Source organism: Chionomys nivalis, chromosome 11 (genome assembly GCF_950005125.1).
Source record: "Chionomys nivalis chromosome 11, mChiNiv1.1, whole genome shotgun sequence".
NCBI classification, from domain to species: Eukaryota; Metazoa; Chordata; class Mammalia; order Rodentia; family Cricetidae; genus Chionomys; species Chionomys nivalis.
This window is the reverse complement of record NC_080096.1, coordinates 42,547,705-42,566,996: the sequence shown is the minus strand read 5'-3', so window position 1 is coordinate 42,566,996 and position 19,292 is coordinate 42,547,705. Positions and strand designations below refer to the sequence as shown.

General features: G+C 38.1%; 1 protein-coding gene across 2 annotated transcripts in view; it reads right to left on the bottom strand.

Annotated features, from left to right (window-relative positions):
• The window catches only part of Prkaa2 (protein kinase AMP-activated catalytic subunit alpha 2), a 62,342-nt gene that overhangs the window by 14,346 nt on the left and 28,704 nt on the right, over positions 1 to 19,292 (bottom strand). Inside the window, exons 2-6 of one of the 2 annotated variants that reach the window (XM_057783976.1) lie at positions 18,044 to 18,185; positions 8,416 to 8,509; positions 7,712 to 7,856; positions 6,031 to 6,118; positions 3,764 to 3,988 (exon numbers count right to left, since the gene is read on the bottom strand). In XM_057783976.1, the coding sequence (XP_057639959.1) occupies positions 3,764 to 3,988; positions 6,031 to 6,118; positions 7,712 to 7,856; positions 8,416 to 8,509; positions 18,044 to 18,185 (694 nt within the window). The remainder of the gene's footprint in view (positions 1 to 3,763; positions 3,989 to 6,030; positions 6,119 to 7,711; positions 7,857 to 8,415; positions 8,510 to 18,043; positions 18,186 to 19,292) is intronic. The other variant, XM_057783977.1, reaches the window with a different exon arrangement.

The following is a 19,292-nucleotide window of genomic DNA, read 5'->3' as shown; positions in this document are numbered from 1 at the left end:
ATTTGATTAAACTAGACACTGAGAACATTTATAAAAGTGTATAGAGAGATTACTATTAGGCTTGGTGGTATATACTTATTATCCTAGCTATTCAGAGGGCGATTCAGAAGAGTCTCAAGTTCAAGGCTTGTTTCAGCTACAAAAGAAGTTAGTGAGACCTTATCTCAAATAAAATGTAAAAGGAGATAGGGGAAGGGAACAGAGATGTAGCTCAGTGGTAGACTGCTTGGCCTAGGAACTGCAAGACTCTAGATCAAATCCTTGGGGTTTTCTTGTTTGTTTGTTTAAGACATTTAAATGAACAGATTTTTTAAATAAATTAAATTCTAATTTTAATTATTATATGCTAACTACTGGTATATCATTCACTAAAAATTATTTGAGGTCCTCAATATCAAGAAGGTAAAGAGATACTAAAACTTAAACTTTTCCATTTATAGGTAATCCAGGCAGACCTTGAACTTGCTAAAGATGACCTTGAACTTCTAATCCTTTGCCTCACCTCCCCAGGGCTGGGATTATAGATGTGCAGCCCACACCCAATTTATGCAGTTCTGGGGATCAAACTCGGGACTCTGTGAATAAGTGTAAGCAGTATCAGAACTAAGTTACATCCACCGTCCTTGACAAACAGGATAGTGCACCATTAAATATAAGCCACACATGGCATATTTTAGTATGAAAATGCAGTCCCTAATTTAAAGTAACTTATAGACAGAAACAAGCAGGTATATAAATGAATCATGACATAACCTAAGTTTCAGTTTTATTGTTGGAAAATGAGAATTATAACAGCTACTTATAAGCAGTCAGTGTAACAAAAAGGTTAAATGTATAGTTCAATGCTTGATGTTAATCAATTGTCAAAAGTTTTAATTTTTATGCCTGTTGAAGTATACTTTATCAAATTAAAAATACTCATATTGAAATATCAAACATAAAATAGTGAGAACTATAACTCTAAGTTATTACTTTAAGTATAGAAATGTTGCCATTATTTTGTCCTTTTGGTTGTGAGTCTTAGCCTGTAATGGTTAAGCCATCCTGCCAGTCCAGAATATCACGCTTGTACAGCACTTCCTATCGGTCAATTAACTCATTTTAACAGATTCATTTACATTTTTTCTTCTAAAGTCTATAAATATATGAAAACTTATTTTGAAGTAGCAGAATTAATGCTGTCACTATTATAAATTTACGAGGGCTCACATAAGGAAGTGCAAATATATTAGCATGTCTAATTTTTCTTCTGGACGCATTAGAAGAAGAATTTTTCCCACAGAATTGTGAACAGAGGTCTCTCCCCTGTTGCACTTCCATAACTGAATCTGGCAGCGATTCTACAGGTGTACATTCGTGTGCACAAGGCCTGGACACTGGGACAGGCCAGGGAAAGTAAACAACACTGTGGTCTGAGTGCAGGACGCCCCCAGCAAGCGCCGGCATTAGGACCTGTGACTCCCAGCTAGTGCTGCTGCTTAGGAAGTCTATGAAATCTGTTAGGAGGTCACTGGGTTAGGCCTCAAAGCCCAGCACACTCCTATTGACTCTGCTTCCTGACTGCAGACACACGGCATTCCCCATGCCTACAGCGATGCCTTCATCACCGTAATGGACTACATCTCCCCAAGCATTGTTTGTTGTTTGGTTTTTTTTTTTTTTTTTTTTTTTTTTTTGGTTTTTTCGAGACAGGGTTTCTCTGTGGTTTTGAAGCCTGTCCTGGAACTAGCTCTTGTAGACCAGGCTGGTCTCGAACTCCAAGCATTGAACCAAATTAAATCCTTCCTCCCTTAAGCTGTTTCTTGCCAGGAGGAAAGAGATACCTAAATGTGTTAAGTCCTTGATTACAAGAGAACTGCAGCAGCCAGCATAAACCACCACTTCAGCCGCCCCCTGAATGCTCCACAGGATAGGCATATCAAAACACTTATTCTGGTTCTGGGGGAAAGGGGAAAGATTCTGAAAGATGCCAGAAGAATGTGCTTCTTAAACAACCTTTGGAACCTAAGATAAAAATAAAAGCCCTCTAAAAACATGCATGACATGTGGATGCATATCACATCATTCCTCTAAAATCACACATAACATGTGGAGGCACTTCATCACTTCTGCCAGTATGCTACTCAATCCCTCGACAATCAAGGGATTCTCCACAGTAAATCCACTAGTGACTATTGGATCAAAAACTTAACAAAACTTATATTCTTAAATAAACTTAGGAAGGTAACCATTAAGTGAAGCTCAGAAAGACAAACACTCCACGTCCTCTCCTACTAGGAATCTAACTTCTAAATGATAGTGTGGTTAGAAGTCAGGAAACAGAGAGGGTCCTGTGAGACAGAAAGGTGGGGATGGAAACCAAACATCTGAAACATAAAGGGGCAGGGGGAAATATGGGGCAGAAGGGTACAGTGAAGAAGGTGAAGGCAGGGGATGTAGAAAAGTGGGCAGGGGTGGAAGAGAATGCATGCATCTGAATTGAACATGTTCAAACACATCTCATGTTTCTGTATTGATATAGCATTTTCGTTGTATTAGATACTATAAATTTAAAAGAAGGTAAGCCAGTTTTATAGTGGTAAGGATTTAAAAAAAGGCAATCCTTTACTTGATCAACCATATCTAAAACACAAAGTTCCCCAATTTTCACATCTGAATCTTCAGATCCCCCTGAAGTTCTACTCTCAGCAACAATAGTAAAGTAGCAGGTGAATAGAAGGGTTCTTAATGATGTGGGAAGTGATGCATGCTGGGAATATGTTCTACTGCCATTGGTTAATAAAGAAGCTGCTTTTGGCCAGTGGCTTAACAGAGTAAAGCCAGGCTGAAAGAGATATAGAGAGAGTAGGCAGAGTCAGTGAGATGCCATGTAGCCGCCAGAGGGGAAAGACAACACGAGCTGCCAGCTGGAACCTTGCAGGTAGGCCACGAGCCTCGTGGTAAAATACAAAATAATAGAAATGGGTTAATTCTAGATGTAAGAGCTAGCTAGTAATATGCTCAAGCTATTGGCCAAACAGTATTGCAAATAAAATAGTTCCTGAGTAATTATTTTGTGGTCTGGGCAGCCAGGAACAAACAAGCGGCCTCCCCCTACATCTTAGGACAATTTGTACCCCGAAAGTTATAATGCAAGAGAGGCAATAGGCTGAGACAGGACAGACACAGTATGAGAATGGGGGGACAAGGCACGTGTTCAAGCACATGCTGAACAACCAGAAGCTCTATACAGTGTGGGAGAACCAGAAACGATTTCACTAAGCTGGTGGCGTGTGAGCAGAACATGAAAGAGGACTAGAATGCTATCAGGTCAGAAGATGCAGAAAAGAATCAGGTTACAAAACAATCTAACGAAGAGTGCAGGCCCTAAAGTCTAATGGGAAGGATGCAGTGGGGAAGGAAGGAGACTCTAGGAGACTGCATCCTTCCTATACAGGCCTTAGATGCTTTGTTACTTATGCTAATAAGCACAAAAGCAATGTAAAATATTTGAAACATAAGTGACATAATCAGGTTTGCATAATAAATTCAAATACTAAAAATTCTTTTTCTTTGAGACAGGGTCTCACTTTGTAGTCTATGCTGGCTTTGAACTTGAGATCCTCCTGCCTCATCCTCCTAGGTAAATGCTGGGATGACAAGCACATACCACACATTTGGCCTTAAAATTCATAAAGTGTCATGAAGCATAAGTGAAGCAAATATTCTAGTAACACTGTCAATACAATGAGAAGATGTACAGAACTGCAAACAGTATAATCACCGGATGTCCTTGATAGTTGCTCGCTTCAAGGGGTCCACCTGTAGCATGTGCATCAGCAGAGTGGCAACAGAGCGGTTGAGATATTCCGGGATATAAAACACACCCCCTCGGATCTTCTTAAAGAGTGTAGGCACGTGCTCATCGTCGAAGGGGAGGGTGCCACAGAGAAGGGCATACAGGATAACGCCACAGCTCCAGATATCAACCTCGGGACCCGCATACAGCCTGAGAAAGGATGACACAAGCCTCAGTGTAGGCACCAATTCCCCCCATTGTTAATGTCCTGCTTCCATACATGCAAAATGCAAACCAACTTGGTATATACTGCTATTTAAGGTTTTCAATGAAATACACAGCAATTTCCAAACCTCAATAATTACTCTTCATAGAAAATAATGAGCCTAATCAGTTACTAAAATTTGCCAAAAGACTTATTTTTATTTGTTAGAAATTAATTATAAGTGCTAATTAAAATTTATTAGATTTTCAGGCCAGACATGATGGTACATGCCTTTAATCCCACCAGTTGGAAGGCAGATGCAGGCGGATCTCTGTGAGTTCAAGGCCAGCCTGGTCCCAAGCCATTTAGCATAAAACTCTGTCTCAAAAACAAACCAACTAACAAAAATAAATTACACTTTCTCTTTCATTTCTTTAAGTAAACATAACAGTAGATAACCAAAAACTAGAAAAAAATACAATAATATATACAGTGTTTTCCCCTTCAGAACTATTTCAAAAAAGAAAATGCATACTGGACAAAATTTTTGCTCCTAGTTCACACCAAACAAAATCTGAGACATTGAAATATCTAACTGGTTGCATACTGACAGTGTTTAACATATATAACACTAGCTTTTCTAAAAAAAATTATTTTTAAATTTTATTTTTATGTATATGAGTGTGTTGATTGCATTTGTGTTTGTGTGGTATTTGTGTGTCTGATATTTGCAGCAGCCAGAGAGGGTGTCAGAGTCCCCGGAATGGGAGTTACAGGCAGTTTTGATCCCTGATGTGAGTACCTGAAATCAAACGTGGGTCCTCTGAAGAGGAGCAAGTGCTCCTAAGCACTGAGCCATCTGCCCAGGCCCCATATGACAGAGCTCTGACTACTTCCTTTCAAACCATCTGCTAACTGGGTGGACTAAGACAGTTTGGCTCTAGATGACCCACGTCTGCACACACACACACCCCTCACTATTTCTCTAACCTTTCTACCATCCTGCCATTCCCCAGTAGCACATCAATAGTCACACTTGGGTCTGGGGTAACACATTTCCTCAATTCCATGGAAAACACACGATCTGCTTGAGTAGAGGATGTCCTTAATTTACATCATTAGCTGTATCACCTAAGAGCTCATAAAACACTGTGTTCCCTAAAACCCACCAGCTGAAATTCTCATCTCAAACTGACAGTCTGAGGAGGTAAAGATCATAAGGAGATCTGGCCTTGAGGTGGAACTCTCATAAAGAAGGTTGGTGCCCTTATAAAAGACTACCCCAGAGAGACCCAATTCCCCTGTGACCGCAGTGCCTAAAGCTGGAAGACAGCGGGCTGTGAGGAGCAGGCTCTACACACACCCAGTCCTGTGGTGCTCCAGAGCTCCAGGACAGACTGCTCTGCTTTCTATGGCATGGTGTATGGTCTGATATGATGAACTAAGACTCATAGCTGCCACCTGTAAGCACTGTTTCAATACTTTCTCTCAAAGTAGTCTGTTAACTTTCAAAACTGGACACCAGCCACTGTGGAATGGCTTGATTCATCTCTACAGCCTCCGTAAATATTTTATAACATACCAATGAGCTAATTACGTGAGGGACTTCAAAGTCACTTGTCTAGTTTAACTGCTTAAAATCATACTATCACCCAAATTTCATTCTTCCAAAGGAAAAATTATAAAACAACCACCTCCAGACTCAGTAGAGTATGTGGAAATACTATTAAAGAACTATGTCTATTAAGCAAAGACACCGGCTTAAATTTCAGCAAACCCTACTGCTACTTGACATTTTCTACACTAGAATATAGACACTGCATCAGATCTGTCTCAGTCACTGACACTGAACAAAATGCATGAACACATTACAATGCCTACATGGAGTTTTTAAAAATATATATATTACTATTATGCCTATAATAAAAATAAATGAACAATTTATTTCTACTATGTTAAAAATCTTCTTCCTAAGAAAATACAACTAAATGCTATTAGAATGGATGCAAGGTCACAGAAAGTTTACTTATCATTAATAAGCTATTACCTTCCTGAGATGACCTCAGGTGCTGCATAATTTGGTGATCCACAGCTGGTTCGCAGAAACTCACCATCTGACATCATATTAGATAGTCCTGAAAAAAAAAAGCAATTTATCAGATGCTGGATACTGAAGACATAGGTAAAACTGTGATGAAAACCATGCTTCAAAAACCTTTATTTTAGAGCAAAGGTGAGAGGCAAGATAGCTCAGTAGGCCAAGACACTTGAGCAAAGCTGACAACCTGAGTTCAATCCCTGGATTGCATACACACACACACATACACACACACATACACACACATACATAAACACACGCACACACTAATTTTTAAAGTCACAGAAAGTACTGTTAGACTAGAAAGAGATTATTTTATGGAACTTACATCATCACATAGAAAAGAAAAAAGCACCACATGTAATAAGTGGAATAAACCTCACTACATGAAAATTCTGACTCTTCACAAAAAGGTTATTTGACATTATCTTACCATTTTCAAAAACGTTAGCACCAAATATTATCTACATCTGTATATGAAGAAATAAAAGACTGCTAATTAAAGCAAACAAAAAACAGTGCTTCTAAAAGTCTTCCCTGAAAGGTTGTAATTGGGCACTACATCTTTAATTCCAGAGCTCAGGAGGCAGAGGCAGGTGGATCTCTGTGAGTTTGAAGCCAGTCTGCTCTACAAGAGTAACTTCCTGACCAGCCAGAGACACACACAGTGAAAGTCTCAGTCTCTCTCTCTCTCTCTCTCTCTCTCTCTCTCTCTCTCTCTCTCTCTCTCATAATTAGACAGCAGAGCAGCTCCAGCTGATGATAAGCAGGCTGTTTCCCTGGAGACAGGGTCTCATTGCTGTTCAAGTGGGGCTGAGCACAAGCAGTTAGGAGGGTCTCCTGCTTCAACTTCCTGGAAAAGTTTTATAATCTAAAGAGCTCTGGTTCAACATAGCAGAAATAATCTACTGAGCCAAACTCTAGCTGAACCACTTACTAGAAGAGTTTGAACCGAAACAGTGAAGCTAGTTTAACGGCAGGTGTAAAACAAAAAGAAAGCCTATATATAATATGGAACACTGACTTTGCACCTCCCCTCCCTTTCTTCTTAGGGTCAGATCACAATCTTTTTCCTCAAACATCCACTGTGGAAGCCTTTCTGGGTCTGTTTAGTATAAGGAGTATAAAAACATACATTTTACCTTGTCTTTTACGCAGGACCAAAGTCCCAATCTCTCATAAGTTATTAGATGTTGTCCTAAGATTTACAGGTCTTTCCATGATCAGTTCAGAAGGAGCACCAAGATTTTATGGCTGAATACAAATTTTCACACTTGTATATACATCAGGGAAAGCAGCCACTATATCAACAAAGTTTCAAAGAAGTTTGGGACTCCTTTCTCATCCCAGCTGCTCCCCCACGCAAAAGAAAACCCAAAAAACAAAACAGGTATCATTCATTAGGAAGAAAGATCTGTCTTGATGTGGCCTTTCTAATGTGTTGTAGAAACCTCAGCACTTTTCATGTGGATTTAAATAAAGAGATAAACCAGAGTAAAGACTGTAATTAATCCCTTTTCGTGTAACAGAATTTGTGTGAGTGAAACGGAAAGTTCTTAGCTCTGTAAGAGAAGTTACTGGTCCATTTTAAAGGTACTACACAGCTTTGAGCAACCATGGAGTAGCATACCAAAGTCAGCAATCTTAGCGTTCATCTGAGCATCCAGAAGCACATTTTCTGGTTTCAGGTCCCGATGGACAACCATATGCCTGTGACAGTAATCCACAGCAGACAGGATCTGCTGAAAGAGCCGCCGGGCTTCCACCTCTTCAACCTAGCACGTAGAAAAGAAACTGCATCAAGACTATCTAGGACATCTATTTATTATGCATTCAGTTTCATAACCAGTTAAATATAACTAAGCAGGCTAATTTAGAATTGACTAGTTAGAAATCCAACAAATCAGACAAAGCAAACCAGCCAAAACTTTGTCAAAGCTCAAAATATCATTCGATAGGTTTGGCTTTGCTGAATGGCAACGATTTCTAATTTTCAACTAATATTAAATATGCACAATGTTTTAGGGAATCAATAAAACCAGCTAAAACAGAACTTAAATGAAAATGCTAAGAAAATGAAATAACTGAAGCTTCAGCGTGATTTTATGCAGAACAGACTGGGAAAAGCACAAGAATCTTCTGGCGATTAAGTGGGATATGGTTTCCAAATCTGTATCTCAAAAGGCTGCCTCTGGAGAAAGAAAATATGTTCTGCATGTGCAGTTGACATTATTACAGAAACAATTTAAAGCACTGAAAATTATCTTTGTGGTTGGCTTGTAATACTTTCCCCTTTCCTAGCTCGGGGCTGGGGGTTGTTAATACAGTACTCACCCGCCCATGTTTACAGATGTAGTCGAATAATTCACCTCCAGACACATATTCCATCACCATAAAAAAGTCTGTTGGGGTGCTGATCACCTGATATCTTTTTCACAAACAAAAAAGGATGTTAATACAAAGCTGTGCTTCCACAACAGTCAACCTCATCCACTATTCTTGCTACAATTTCATATTCCAATATTGTATAATACTGTAGAATGGCAACAGATTTACAATGATTACCAACTAATCTGAGAACCATAAGCATGGAAGAACATTATAAAAGTATCTGACTTCCTGAGACTTGTAGACTTCCCTTCAGATTTCTGCTATCTCTGAAATCGTCACAAGCTATACTAAGAGAAAATACATCGTGTGTAAATTAACCACATGAAAAAATGTCATTAAACAAATCTTTACAGTGTACAAGAGGATTATCCCACGGCAAATATTTCTGTCCTGGGTATTTTTGTCCTCAAGATAAATGCTCATTATATAGAATCTAGGCTTGCCTCAAACTCATTATCTTCCTACCTTGGCTCCCACATTCTGGAATTACAGATGTATACCACCTTATCTGGCCTGGAAAACATTTCTAATGGTAATCTTTAGTCTTCAAAGACACAAATGTAAAGCAAATGACCGTAACAGAAATAAAGTTGAGACTATTTCCACAAAGTGTGGAAAGATAATTTTATTTAGGAACTCTAAAAGAAATAGGTTGAAGAAGGCTATTTTGACAGGCATCAAAGTGATCAAACAAACCGGGTAGAGTAGGTGAAAGCATCTACTGTTATCGAACTCATTTTTTCTGATCTTATTGTTACCAATCACATTTGAGCATATCCATTCTGGATGAGGCAGGAATGAAATGATGAAATCAAATAATTTTAGCTGCAAGTCTTTTGGAATATACCACAAATCTTCACAGGATACTGAATTATCTCATGAAGCCTCTAACTCCACAGCATACGCCATCACACACCAAATCACAGCACGAAAACTAGCTACCATGGCTGAGCCCTCACGATGTGCCAGGCATAACCAACCAAATAAGGACTCTTAACTTACTCAGTACCTCCTTGTTCTGTCCTTGTATGAGACTAGGAGCAGTCATTTCTCTCTTGGGGGAACTTGTAATCTAGCTGTAGTTAGGCACCGAATAAGGATTCTCTTCAGACACACATCTGAGCTTCAGGGCCAGAAGTTTTCTATCTCTCTTAAGGTTCCAATTAATCAGGCCCCCTCTGTTATTTCTCAAAAACAGTTTCCACAATTGCGGCCCCACTACGTTCTATTAATCATGCTCTACTCCCCCACTGCACCTTCTTTACACCGGCTAGTTCTACTGATGTGCCTCCCTCTGAGGTGCATCCTTTAGTACCTCCCCTTCAGATATCCTTTGGGATTTAGCTTACACACCACCTTCTGAGCGGCAATTTGCTTGCACGAACATCTTTACCTATGCTTTACAACACATACCTATCAGTTTGTAATTGCACGTTTTATAATGATGATAATTGGATTAATGAGTTTGCATCTGGCAAAGTACTTACAAACTATTTAATGTATAAATTATTTTAAAATATAAGTAGTTTGGATCAATACTAGAATAATCTAAAAGTTTAAAAAAGGCAAAATTTCAACCAACAAAATTTTAATTAACGAGTAACAATTTCTGGAAAAAGAAGAGCCCTAAGAAAACAGCTTCATATTTGAGGATTGGCAGGAAAGGCAAATTGATGAATTTTTAAAAGGTAACTTCTAATAATTATAAAAATATTTTAAGAAATATAATGACAACTAGTCATTCACATATAACAGCAGTCCTTTAATGTAACAGAAATGCAAAATACTGTGCTTTAGGAAATTTTTCATAAACATTATTAATTATGGAAGGAAAAAACAATTATCCAGACAATCCCTAAGCAATGTCCAGCTGGTAAGGTTACATGCATTTTTATTCAATAAACACACAAAGTAGCATATATGACTCAAGGAAAAAAGTAATCTTTCTGGAGTGACCCAAAAATCAGCATTAATGCACATCTCTGTTTGGTGGTCATATCTATTAAGATTTTAAAGTATTATTTATATTGTCAAGTTATATAGAGTAAGATTTTCATCACTTTTAACTCAGTTGTATAAAATGTAGTAATCATTATCTTGGTCTGCTGACACTCATTTTCTTTGGTTTATGAATGGCCTTTTCTTTTGCTGACTGCTGTTTTCAATAAAATCCCAATAAGTAATACAAAACCATCATCCAGACAGTAAGGCAGGGCCTCCCATATAACCACAGAGAGCTCCTCCCCACTTCCCCTTGCTCTTCCCCAAGAGAGTCACTGTCCTGAACCCTGTGCAGCCTTCTCTTGCTTTCTTTTTAGTTTTATTTTGCTATATCAAAATATACATACATGTTTATGTTTCTATTTAATAGTGATACGTATTCTTGTATCTATCTTAATGGTTGTAGATTTAAAATGGTATATATCATGTAATGTTGGGGAACTTGTTTGAGAATCAGTCAATATCGCTGTGTGCTACAGCTATGTGATATGACTCGTATATAATACCCACCATATTTGTTTACCCATCCTTCTATTACCAGAGTCGCTTATTCATCTCTCTACCACAGATTACTGAGCCCATTTCTACAATTCTGTGTGCTGCTTGAACATTTTTGCACAAGGTACAGTCTTTCTCTTGATAAATACTGATGACTTGAATTTCCAAGTTACAGGACATGTAAATGCTCCATTTCAGGTGACAGTTGTTTTCTAAAAATAGCTAGTTATGCTAGCATAACTAGAAAGCTTGTGGACCATACAATATCTAGTATTTGCAAAATATCATATATATTTCTACTCCAAGAAACGCTTGAGTTTTCTGGAAAATTTTATTGGGTTAGTAATATTGTTCTTTTTATGCATGGACATAAAAATTAATTATTTCCATGATAGTCTAGAAAATAGGATAAATATGTTCTAATTACTAACTTTATAAAGCATATTTTTTCATCACTAAATCACAATAAATTTGCTTTCATTTTTCTCTAACAACAGATAAAATATTCAGCAATGGCCATTTCTTTTACTTTTTATTTGTTTTATTTTTTAATAAATTTTAACCTACCTACCTCCCACCCACCCAATTCTCACTGTCACTTCCCAGGCTTGCTACTGCTTCCCAGGCCTGCTGCCTTAACCGGGCAGAGACAGCCCTTACCCTACACAGGAAGTTGGTTCTGCAGCTCTCTGCCCCATGCCCTGAATATTTCTTAAAATGTAATTATACATGGATATATGCATGCATATGCACAGAATGTAAAATCACTATCAGACACACATTTAGAAAACCATGAGCATCATCAAATAACCAATCACAGGGTTTATTTTCTTTTTTTAAGAATTAGATCTAATTGCCAGCCATACATTTCAATTGGTTGATTTCTCTGTTTTATAGATTGCTCATAGTTTGTTTTTTTCCAGAGGAAATCAGGTGGTTTGTCCTCAAGAAAACACCTTCTATTTTTCCCACTGCTCCTAACTCTTAAGAGTTGGAGGACTGACCAGATTTTCATTTTGTCTGTTTATCTTAAAGAAGACATCATACCAGAAACCTCTTGCCAAAGAAATGTCTCTTTTTCTGAAATACAAGTAGCCATTGCTACTTAGAGCATAGATTTATCAATTCACTAATTGAATATTAAATTATATCTTTTTTATGTGTGTGGGCATCTGTCTGCATTATATCTGCACACCAGAAGAGGGTATCAGAATTCACAGCACTACAGTTATAGACGGTTGTGAGAAAATGTGGGTGCTGAAAACTGAACCCAAGAGTTCTTAACCACTGAGCCATCGCTCTAGTCCTTTAAATTAAATCTTAAGTGGTGAATGTTTCAACAATCTAACAATAAAATGTGGTGCGAAAGATATGTTTAGTTCAATATTCCTCAGAGTCTTAAGTTCAAGACCACTACCTAGCAAGTTCAAGGTCATCTTGTGCTATATAGTAAGACCCTGCCTCAAAACAAACAAAGGAAACCAAACAAAAACCTGCAGTCTCTGTAGCATACACTATTGGAACACAGTACCACACAATGATCTCCTGGGTAACCACAGTAATGGCAGTGTTAGTAAGTGGTGTGGCCTTGTCAGAAGAACTGTGTCACTGGGAGCAGGCTCTGAGTTCTCAGATGCTCAAGCTAGGCCAGTCTCTCATCTCTCTTCCTGATGCCTGATGAGACAGATGTAGAACTAACTCTCAGCTACCTCTCTAGTACCATGTCTGTCTGTGTGTCACCAAACTTTCTGCCATGACAGTAATGGACTAAACCTCTAAACTGTAAGCCAGCCCCAGTTAAATATTTTCCTTTGTAAGAGCTACCATGGTCATGGTGGTTCTTTGCAGCAACAGAAACCCTAAGACACTATCCATATATAACTTTCTCCTGAATTCCAGACTCAGTTATTCAAGAATACCTCTAGTAGATGTCTCTTTCAGCTTTATGAAACCAACGTCATATATTTGATACTAACTCCTAATACTCCATCTCAAACCTGGTCTTCATGTAACCTTTCTCATGTAGTCAGTGGCAACAATATTCTTTTATTTGCCCATACCAGGAGTTATTCTTCTTTCATAATCTGTCTTCTCTCAATAAATGCTAACTCCACCCTGAAAGCATATACAGAACAGGCATACTTCTCAGCGTCTACCACACAATGCTGTATTCCATGCACCATCACCTTTTACCCAGATGACTGCAACCGACTCCTAACCTTTCTTCTTACTTCAGTACTTGCCCAAATGCAGGCTAAATAGTCAGATGACATCTCACCTCTGGTCAACACATTTCAGAGGCTTTTCATCTTAAAGTCCTCACCAACATTCGATTGTACTATACAGTCTGGCTCTCCTTTATGTCTCTGTTTTTAATCACACCAAACCCCTAGAGATCGCCTAACTTTCCTAATTCTATGACCCTTTAATATAATTCTTCATGTTGTGATGACCACCAACCATAAAATTTTCATTGCTGCCTCACAACTGTAGTTTTGCTGTTATGAATCGTAATGCAAATATCTGATATATGACCTCACAAAGGGGTCACAACCCACAGGTTGAAAACCACTGCTCTAGATCATTCTGCTACCTTTATTACTTGAAGTGTAGGGTTTTCCACTTCAAATACTTTGTACTGTTAATTGCTCTGTGTATAATATCTTTTTATAATATATAATATTTACATCTTTAATATATGACATCTATAATATTTAAATCTTTAATACATGACATCTATAATATTTACATCTTTATTGCATATGCTATAGTTGCTATTGTGGATTTATTGCCTACTTTCCACTGCCTCCCCATATGTGCACATTCTCTGTCTCTCTCTCTCTCTCTGTGTGTATGCATGTGTTTAACACTTACATTATTAGAGGCTATGTCAATAAGTCTCAGTAGGAAGAAAACATAAGTGTTTTTCTTTTTAAAAAATTCAGATTCACAACTAAAGAGGCAATGTGGATGAATGACTTAAGCTTATGGCTGAAAAATCAAGAGCTTTAAACACTGGATTCATCTTTGCTAATCACTTGCTAATCAATTCTGAGACTAATCTGTAGCTACTTTAGAACAATATAAAAATACCAGTTCTGATTAGAGATTAAAATATTAAATTATAAAAATAAGAATAAGACAATATTGATAAATTATGTCAGAAATAAAATTTTAAATTCTGTGATAACCACAGATGTTTACTAACTGTACTGATAGTTTTAATTCAGTTTGCTAGAACTTAGGGTCACCTGAGAAGGAAAGCTCACTTGAGAAATTATCTAGATCATACTGGTCTATTGGAAACTGAGTGGTCATGTTGATAATTGTTGTAGGAAGACTCAGCCTGCTGTGGATGGCACCACTTTATGGGGTAGACCCTGAACTGCTTGAGAGTGAGAAGGGCTGAGTATAAGCATGCAGCAGGCAACCAGCGGGGGTGCATTCAATTTCTCTCTGCGCTTGGCTGTGGACATGAGTGACTAGCTATGGTGTTCCTGACTTGACTTCCCCTCAACAATAGACTGTAACCTATAATAATACGTGGAGCAAACCCTTTTCTCCCCTAAACTGCTTTTGGCTGGATGTTTTTATCACAGCAACAGAAATTAAACTAGAACCATGGCAAATGCAATCTGTGTTTTCAAGAGCAGAACAAATCTAGGTCTCATAGGAGCTTTCAGGGCTAGCATTCTGAAGGTGAAGTTGAAGCATAAAGTCTGGCCATTTAAGGTTTCTCTCCTCATCCACAATAGCTACTAAGCAGAAAAAAACAGAGACCTAGTCTACACACCACTGATGTCATTACAAACATGGAGTCAAGTCAGATGTGAGAAGGGCCAGTATCACAGGCCTAGAACTTCAGCATTAGGGAAGCAAACACGGGATTGTCAGTTTGCTTAGATTACACAGGATTATGAATTTGTAAGGTCAGCCAGCAGTTCTGAGCCAGGTTAGGTTACATAGCAAGACTGTCTTTAAAAACAAAACAAAACATATGACTGTTTCAGCTAACTGACTACTTGGAGTTAACTCAAGAAGAATCAGTTCATGAGAGGCCAATGCTTCCTTTTGTGCCAATGCTTATCACAAACTAGGCATTCCACCAATGCCAACAGTTACTTCTTACATAACACTATGAAGCACTCCATTCAAAAGTTAGAAAATGAATGGGAGGAGAAGCACATTATCCTTGATAGGTTATATTTCATAATAATCTTCCAAAACCTTTAGATGCACATTCTAGGGTCATCAATCACCTGGTACTGGACATAGTCTTAAAATCAAATACTGCCACATGATTCTATATTTGTGATGGAGTAAACCTAACGTAAGTGTCACACAGCATTGAAGCTTACTATAAAACAAAGTCTCATGCCAACTGTGTCACCTAGCGACACACCAAACCACATACTAGTCAGGTAGGAGCAGACAGTGGTATATTCTTGACATTGGCAAGATGACACTGTGTAGGCTCCATCACCAAATACTTTAATTTGCAATAGTTCACTGACAAAAAGTATAACAATTAAAAACTAAATAAACATTTCAAAGTCTGTGATAATTGCACCAACCACTCATTTTAGGAATTCACAAGCTGGGCATGGCACCTGTCTTTAATTCTAACACTTAGGAGTCAGAAACAGAAAGGTTTCTGCAAGTTCGAGGCAGCCAGGTGTACATATATTGAGTTCCAGATCAGCCAGGGCTTTCCCGTCTTGGAGGTTAAATAAATCACGAGTAATGTTTGTTCTAGCCTGCTTCTTTGCTGCTGTGATAAAACATTGACCAAAAGCATCCTGGGGAGGAAGGGTTAGTTTCATCTTAGAGATTACAGCCCATCATGAAAGGAAGTAAGGGCAGGAACTTAAGATAGCAACCTGAAGGCAGGAACCTAAAGGCAGGTAAAGACTGTGAAGAAACACTACTAACTGGATCACTCACTCTCTATGGCTTGTTCACCTTGCTTTTTTATACAACCCAGGACTGTCTTCCCAGGGTTGGCACTGGCCACAGTGGGGTAGACCCTCTAATCCCAGTCATTAATCAAGAAATGCCCCACAGACATTCCTATAGGCCAAATTGACAAGGCAATTCCTTAATTGCAGTTCCCTCTTCCCAGGCAATGTTAATTTGGGTCAAGTTGATGAAAACTAACCAGTATAGTGTTGCATTGGTTTCCAATGCCTCCATAGTTCAAATGTAAAGAGACTGAAACCAACACACATGTATTATCTTATAGTTAGTTCTGTGGGTTAGAAGCCTGCCATGAATTAAGATACCTTCTGGGGACTCCAGCAGCAAAGTCCTCTTCTTTGAGATTTGGCTTTTGGAGGCTATCCTGTGCTGTCTCAGAGCCTCTTCCTTCACCTTTTAAGCTTCCATTAGCCAGCAGAGTCCTTTTCACACCAGCTCATGATAACCCTGCTCAGGTCTCTTTCTGGCTCATCCTTCTACCCTTCTCTGCTACTTCAGAGAACCGCTGTGCTTACATGGACTCTCAGGTCATCCAGAACTACCCCTCTCTTCAGATAAGATGACCTGCAAACGTACTTGGATTTTGCAATGTAACTGACAACATTCACAGGTTCTTGAGGTGAGGATGCAGACATTTGGAGGACTATTATCCTGCTGACCATCAAATAAACAATAGAACTCCATAGGATTAGGAAGTTGATCCCTATTAACACTGACATTCAAATATTGCGCTTTGAGGCTTTAAAAATGAGCTTTGAAGTTGTAAAGGACAGTGGGGGAGGGGAACCATAGGGAAAGAATAGAGTAGATTTGGTCAAAACATATATGCATGTATAAAGTTCTTAAACAATATAATTATTTTTAAAACGATTGCTCGCTAGCCAGGCAGTGGTGGCACATGCATTAATCTCAGCACTTAGGAGGCAGAGGCAGGCAGATGTCTGAGTTCGAGGCTAGTAGGTTACAAAGTGAATTCCAGGAAATCTCAGGTTACACAGAAATTCTGTTTGAAAAAAAAAACAAAAACAAACGAAAAATATTACTAACTGACTAATGCTAGGCTAAATATAGTTTATTCTGTTCTCAATACAGTAGCAAACAAAATCTAAAAGGTACTAATACCCTTATTCTTAAGTAGGCTTTCTTATGCAGCAATCTTATTTTGACATAGATTTCTCTATTTCTACTACTAAACTCACTAAATAATTTGGCCTTACAGAGCGCCATATTGGGTTCATACCTAGCTATTGTTTCATATACCTGAGTAATAATATGTAAGTTTAACTGGGTAGAACCATGGAGCCACAAATGTACCTTCCTAGTTGTTTATCCCTGTTAGGATGCCATCCTCTTACAGACTTGCCATCCTATAATAAGGAATTATAAAATGCAGGATTCTCAGCACAGTTCCTACCATCGAGCACTCCTTAAGCAAAACTAGCATTTATTGTATAAAAACTGCATCCAAGCTTTAAAGTACACAAAAGGTAATTCTAGAATTCTACATTATCCTCTACAAAACTAGAACTTTAAACAACATAACAGAATATTACTGCTTAATATCTCAATTTTCTATATATCTAGTTATTTTTCAATTTTACTAACTAGCTTGTAACTCTCCATCTATCTATCTATCTATCTATCCATCTATCCATCTATCCATCTATCTATCTAACTACTTATTTATAGGCCAGTTTTACTAAGTACAGCAGGTTGACCTCAAACTCATGACCCCCCTATCCTGGACTCCAAGTGAGATTACATTAATCTGCTGCTACACATGGCCTAACATTACTTTTAAATTAAAAATAGAAGAAACAAAAGAACCAACCTAGGAACAATACATTTTCTGAGTAATCTTCACAGTGAAATCTGAAGAACCAGCTTCCACTTGAATACTACCACTTTTGAAGAAATGACTTTTAATTCTAAACCAAGTATGTGCACTGAAGAACTGACAGAGGTGAAATGAATTAAAATTAAAACCGAGTATGAACATGAAAACTGATATTTTCTAAAGTTAACTCAAGATATTTATAAAATTTTGTTTTAACTACTTCAGGACTTTTTTATATTTTCAAACAAAAATACTTACAGTTTGATAATATGAGGATGACGAAAGAGTTTAAGATTTTGAATTTCTCGTTTTATTTTTCCAACAACATCTAAACTGCGAATCTTCTGTCTATTTAAGATCTTAACTGCCACTTTATGGCCTGTCAACTGGTGTTCTCCAACTGAAGAAAGAGAAAGAGAAACATTGGCTGTCATAAGAACGGGATCATCGTGCATCTTCCTAAGTGCCCTAAGCTTATTTACTCGTGGGTCTACTTCAGCAGTCACGGATGCACAGGCCTGAAGTGTTTGTCTTTGCCTCTGAATCTTCCCCTTCAAAAAGAGTCTCTTCAACACAGAAACTATGCCTTGGTCATCTCAGCATCCTCAGTAAAGCAAAGGAAGTTTAGTTCATCTTTGTGCAAAGGACTGCTAAATTCTGTATTCCTTCATAAAAATACTATAGAACATCTTTTAGACAGAATAGAATTCATTATATTTTTCCTTATTTCTCATCTTCTACTTAATATCACTGTCTTTATTACAGAATAAATAATTTCTGTAATAAATGTAAAACAACTACTGTTCAAAATTCAAGCTACGGCAATCTCTGCTATTTCACACACTGCTCATCACTCCCTTTTGTTCGGGACCACGCTAATCTCTGGCTTGGGCCAGCTTTAATGGTTCTGCTAAGGAACACTCTTATTCCCTGTTGGTTAGCACCACTCTCTCTATTAACTCCTAGGTGGCCTTTGTTCTGTTCTCTGCTGTTCCTTAAAGATTAATTTCTAATCTAGATGCATGGTGGCCCCTCGAGTCATCTCACACATCTCTCAGCCACACTTACAACAACTCTATGAAGGATCACTATTCTCCAGGGATAAATGCAACCTAACACAGAAAAGCTAAATAGTTTGTCTGACTGAGGTCACATGCTTAAGGGGAGGCATCACACGTGACCCAGAGTTGTCTTACTTCAGAACCAAAATGTTTAACTACACAATCCAACAATGCTATCCATGAGCTTGGGATAAGAGCGACGCAAACATAAAAGGGACTAATTTAGGAACTGCATTACTTGTTGAGGGACATTATTTTATTTTAATAACTTCATAATTATTTTAATCACATTTTTAAAAGTTTGAAAGTTACTTTCCTCACATATAAAGCAAACTAATTAGTAAAAATCATGTTCAAAGTAGATGGGGGTAGGAGGGAGGTATGGGGAGGGAACAGGAGAAGAGGGAGAGGCAACTGTGGTTGGCATGTAAAATAAATAAACAAAT